Raw genomic sequence first — 5,000 nt, forward strand, 5'->3', positions numbered from 1 at the left:
CATCCAGCCAGGGGCATTAATACTCATTGATGATGAATCCTGTCAATTCTTTGGTTTCATTCTCAGGTTTCCTTGCTGTTCGAGGTGGAGGACCTGGCGGTGGCTTCCCCGGCCACGGTTTCCCGTTGTGGGATGGTCTACAACGACTACACCGACCTGGGCTGGAAACCCTACGTCCAGTCCTGGCTGCAGAGGAGACACAAGGTACATCCTACGTTTGTGTCCAAGTGCATGTATCGAAATGTACGTGACCTCGCCAGGTTATTTACAGCGATGCAATTCTCTCCACAGTTATGTGGCCTGTAATGAAATATGATTATACAAAATTAAGTTAGAATAGCTTAACAAAATACCGCTGTGCTATGCTATTACAGAGATTTGATTAGTAGACGACTGATTACTTGCTGTAAAATGACTAAGTGTGCCGCATTTAGTTCAACAGCACTTCATTAAAAGTGAAGTTGCCACAAGCACCCACACATTATCATCACAAAAAGTATTATATACCACCCTTAAAGTATTAGTATTATCGTGTTATCTTCTCCCCCCACACACCCATCATCCCCTCCTCACATCCAACGTCACCCCTCCACCTCCCCCTCCCCCCCTTAACCCTGGGTTTTGCCCTGCAGGCGGAGCTCGAGCCCCTGAAGCGTCTGTTTGAGAAGTACCTGGAGAAGACCCTGGTGTTTAAGAAGAGCTCCTGCAAGGAGCTGGTGTCCATCACAGAGCTGAACGGAGTGGCCTCCCTCTGCCGCCTCTACGACGCCCTGGCCACGCCAGACAACGGGGTGAGGGACCCTTGGTGACTGCCTGATTGTTTTGTTGATGGTTTCCTTAGTTTTTTTAAGGGTTTCTCATCTTGGAATACCTGAAGGTATCAGGCCATCTGTAAATTGACTTTATTGATCGAATGGGCCATACTATGTCAACTTTTTTAAATGTAGCCGACCATTTTGTTGAAACTTATTTGAAATGATGATAACATTTGAATCAACCCAACAAGAAGCATGGTGGTAAACCGCGGTAAATACGACGTTTAGCCACTTTCCCTGACAGCTTCTCCACTTTTCAAGGACAATCTATCAATTAAGTCAAAGTAAAGGAGGCTGCATTCATGGTTGGAGAGTAGTTGACCTCCACCTTTATGTACAGCAGACCCGTTGAAGCAGGCAGTCGATCGGTTCTATTATTATTATTATTACAGTAATACAAATAAATTCAAATAATTCTGAGCCGCGGTAAAAATAAATTCTTCTCAAACATTTTGAAATCATCAACCCAACAATGTTTTTTTTTCCCACCTTGAGCAGGGGGCACAAATGACAAACCCAAGACATCGAGGAAGTAGCGAGAAGTTTCCGTGTGCACCTCAACTTTTCCACGCTTCCCAATTACTCTATTATTTACATAGTGCTGAGCAGCTCCCCTCCGCCGATACGGAGGCGGAGAGCACAACAAAGGCTGCTAATCTCGTATTTATTCCGTAGCCGACACACCTCAGAGCGCGGCTGCCTCACCTGTTCTCACCAGCTCTGAAGTTTACAGCTTGTGGAGCTGGAACGTGTGTGTAATGGCAAAGTAGCGCCGGAGATGGGAAGGGGAAGGCAGGCGACTTTTCTTCTTCCCATTTAGATTTTGATCCTTTAGCTTTCTTTCGTCGCGATCGCGTCGTCCCAGTGCGTCATGGAGCGCCTTTGACTCCCGCTGTGGCTTGGTGTAAGTCTGCCTACCTTGATGGTGAAACAAAGCATTTCATCTCTGTCTGCTCTCTCTCTCTCTGTCGCTCCCTCTATCTGGCGACGTTTGTCTTTCACACGGGCTTACCCGCACATGAATATCTCCTCCTTGTTCCACCCGCCCCACCCCCCTAACACACACACACACACCTCCCCCTCCATCTTTGTGGTATTCTTGGATATGCTGTGAACCTAACTCATAACCTGAGTTTTTTTCACATACAAAAGAGATGCTCATCCAGTATCTCAGGGAAAGAGGCACAGTGTTAAAGTTTTATGTGGAACGTAAGTAGTTTGTTTTAATTAGTAGTTTGGTGTTTCATTGTACATGCATGTACTTTCCGAGTTCATTCATTGTTTAAATAAAGAAAAAGAATCAGTCATCGCAACGCGCTTCATTCAAAATCACTCATTTAATGAAACATTTTCAAAAACAATTTAAAAACTGTCACACAGAGCACAAGATGGTCGTCATTCTAAAATTGACGTTCACATAACAGAACTCGAGGTGACATTGAATTTGCACTTCAAGTTTAGCCGCTTCAAAATTCTTGTGTTTAATGAATAAATTACAATACTGATGCCTTAACAAACGGAACAAAGATGTAAAAAACATTGGCTGGCTTGATTCTTTATTCGGTCACGGTCTTGGAAAATGGATGTGCGGCTCATTATACAGAGATGCCTGCAAAGTTAAGCCGTGGTAGTTTGCCATCACATCTTGAGACAGAACGCCTGGAACAGGATGCTCCTAATGTGTGTGATTGGCGGGCGAGGGGGCGGGACTCCGAGCATGCTTGTGCGGGAGCAATTTTGAACTGAGGAACATGGGTTCAGTGTTGATAGAAAGTCCATATTGAGTCTCCTTGTCTTTGTGGTTGTTCTTCTTGTCATGTGCGCGTTCTTCTCGCTCCTCCTCGGGACGGGCAACCTGCAAACACAGCTTATAGGAAGCAAGAGGCAGGAAATTGCATCATGGTTTCCGGCAAGGATGAAGCTACGACTCAGGACCCTCTCTCAGGCGAGGTCAAAACAAAAGTGAGGTTCAATAACCTCCATGTGCCCTCCCTCTGCCCCCCCAGGTGAACCCCGCCGACACGGACCACTTCCCTCACATGGTGGAGCTCTGGTTCCTCTTCAGCCTCATCTGGTCGGTGGGCGCCTCGGTGGACGAGGACGGACGCAAGAAGATGGACAACTTCCTGCGCGAGATAGACGGCACATTCCCCACCAAGGTCCCTACAAAGATGAAACACACACACACACGTCAACACCCAAACACAATTGATACCACAATTGTGTTGACCATGTCTTTTGTTATGTTTAATTTACTTTTTTTAAAACCTTTAAAGAAATGTATTTTAAGTGTGTATTGTAGACGCGGACAGTGTAAGTGATGATAAGGTGACAGTAAAACATTGATAGCAACACTGTCTGGTGACAGAATGTTTCCCCACATGTTAACATGCTACTTGTGGTTCAGGACACTATCTACGAGTACTACGTGGACTCCAAGAAGAAGACCTGGGTTCCCTTCGAGGGCCAGCTGTCTAAGGGCTGGCGCTACCCTGCCAAGTATGGACCTGAACCTGGGAACCTTTTGTGTGTGTGTGTGTGTGTGTGTGTGTGTGTGTGTGTGTGTGTGTGTGTGTGTGTGTGTGTGTGTGTGTGTGTGTGTGTGTGTGTGTGTGTGTGTGTGTGTGTGTGTGTGTTTGTGTGTGTGAGTGTATATGTGTGTGTTTGGGTGTGTGTGTGTGTGTGTGTGTGTATGTGTGTGTGCTTGAGTATCCTTGAGTGTCCTTTTGTCCCATGCCATTTGTGATGGTCCCTCATAAGGATGGCCTCACTCTGTTTTCCAGGGTTGATTGACCATTGTGCATGGTAGAGGTTGGCAGGGGCTTAGCCATTCACCGTTCTGTATGTGCTGCACCAGAATGTCTCTCCAGTCTTGCACCTACACGTTATGTCCCCCACTGTTGGCTTGGCAGACGCAATTCAAACCTCCCTTAATCACCAGTCTTGCTTTTAAAATAATAGACAAAAGGAAACCAAAGAAAAAACGGATTCTCAGCCTCAAGGCTCCACTGCAAGTAGTTAGACAGACTTATTTATCTTAACAGATTTTGCCCCTAAAGGTACTTCTGTTCTGTACAGTAATACCCATTACAATTTACTCTTAACCCTGTCTTGAGTTTTATTTTGTATCACTTTTATCCTCTTACCTCTGCTTTGTCTTACCGCTGCTCAACTAATCTCATCTCTTACCATATTCTGCCTCACCACATCCTTTAACTATCAAACCATTCTCTTTCTCTCTTATTCTTTATCTTATTCTTGCTCTCTCTCGATCTCTCTCTCTCTCTGTCTCTCTCTCTCTGTGTCGCTCTCTCTCTCTCTCTTTCTCTCTCTCTCTCTCTCTCTCTCACTCTCTCTTTCCCTCTCCCTCTCTCTCTTTATCTTTAACCTTCCTGTTCTGTCCTCAACAATACACCACACTGCGTTCTCCTTCCTTGTCCTTACTCTTCCCTTTCATTCTCTGTTCTCCTTTGTTACGCTGTCATACTTTTAACTCTAATCTTTTATGCTTTTTCCATATGTGCTCCATGTGTATTTTTATGTCTTCCTATATTCACTGCTGCTATTTCAACCAATTGCGCAATTATAAGTAAGCACTTATGGTACAGTTAATAATTTCCCATTTTTGGCATTTATATGTACATATTTTGCCTTAACTTAAAAATATCAAGATTCTCCCCAAATGTTCTCTTTGTGAATATCGACAGTTGAATATACATTTTTACAATAAACCCTACCTCAACCTGCCTCCCCTAAATAATTAAACTATCCTTGCCTTACCATACTTTCCCTTTCCATAGTTTACCTCAACTCACCTTACCTGACCCTACCTTACTTTCCCTCACCTTAGGTCCCTCACATAGACTCAGCTTAACTTAAAATCAATTATCACCCTACATGACCTCACCTGAACCTACATGACCTCACCTGAACCTACATGACCCCACCTCACCCTAAATGTCCTCACCTCACCCTGCATGACCTCTCCTCACCCTAAATGACCTCACCCCCCCCTTGCCATGTCCTCCTCTTCCCGCAGCGCTCCGTTCTACAAGATCATGGTGCCCACAGTGGACACGGTGCGCTACAACTTCCTGGTGGGGGCGCTGGTGGCGGGCCAGTACCCGGTGCTGCTCACCGGACCCGTGGGCACGGGCAAGACCTCGGTGGCCCAGGTGGTGCTCC

At 45.6% G+C, this 5,000-nt stretch overlaps 1 protein-coding gene across 1 annotated transcript in view; it reads left to right on the forward strand.

Moving 5' to 3' along the window:
- dnah2 (dynein, axonemal, heavy chain 2) overlaps positions 1-5,000 on the forward strand; it is a gene marked incomplete at both ends in the record, with an annotated part of 182,899 nt that overhangs the window by 108,908 nt on the left and 68,991 nt on the right. Inside the window, 5 exon segments of the mRNA XM_079758404.1 lie at positions 67-204; positions 633-791; positions 2,822-2,974; positions 3,223-3,314; positions 4,855-5,000. The exon segment at positions 4,855-5,000 is cut by the window's right edge and continues 53 nt beyond it. Coding sequence (XP_079614530.1) covers positions 67-204; positions 633-791; positions 2,822-2,974; positions 3,223-3,314; positions 4,855-5,000 — 688 coding nt within the window.

The sequence above is a fragment of the Pollachius pollachius genome (genome assembly GCF_949987615.1).
Source record: "Pollachius pollachius genome assembly, chromosome: 20".
In the NCBI taxonomy this organism is placed as follows: Eukaryota; Metazoa; Chordata; class Actinopteri; order Gadiformes; family Gadidae; genus Pollachius; species Pollachius pollachius.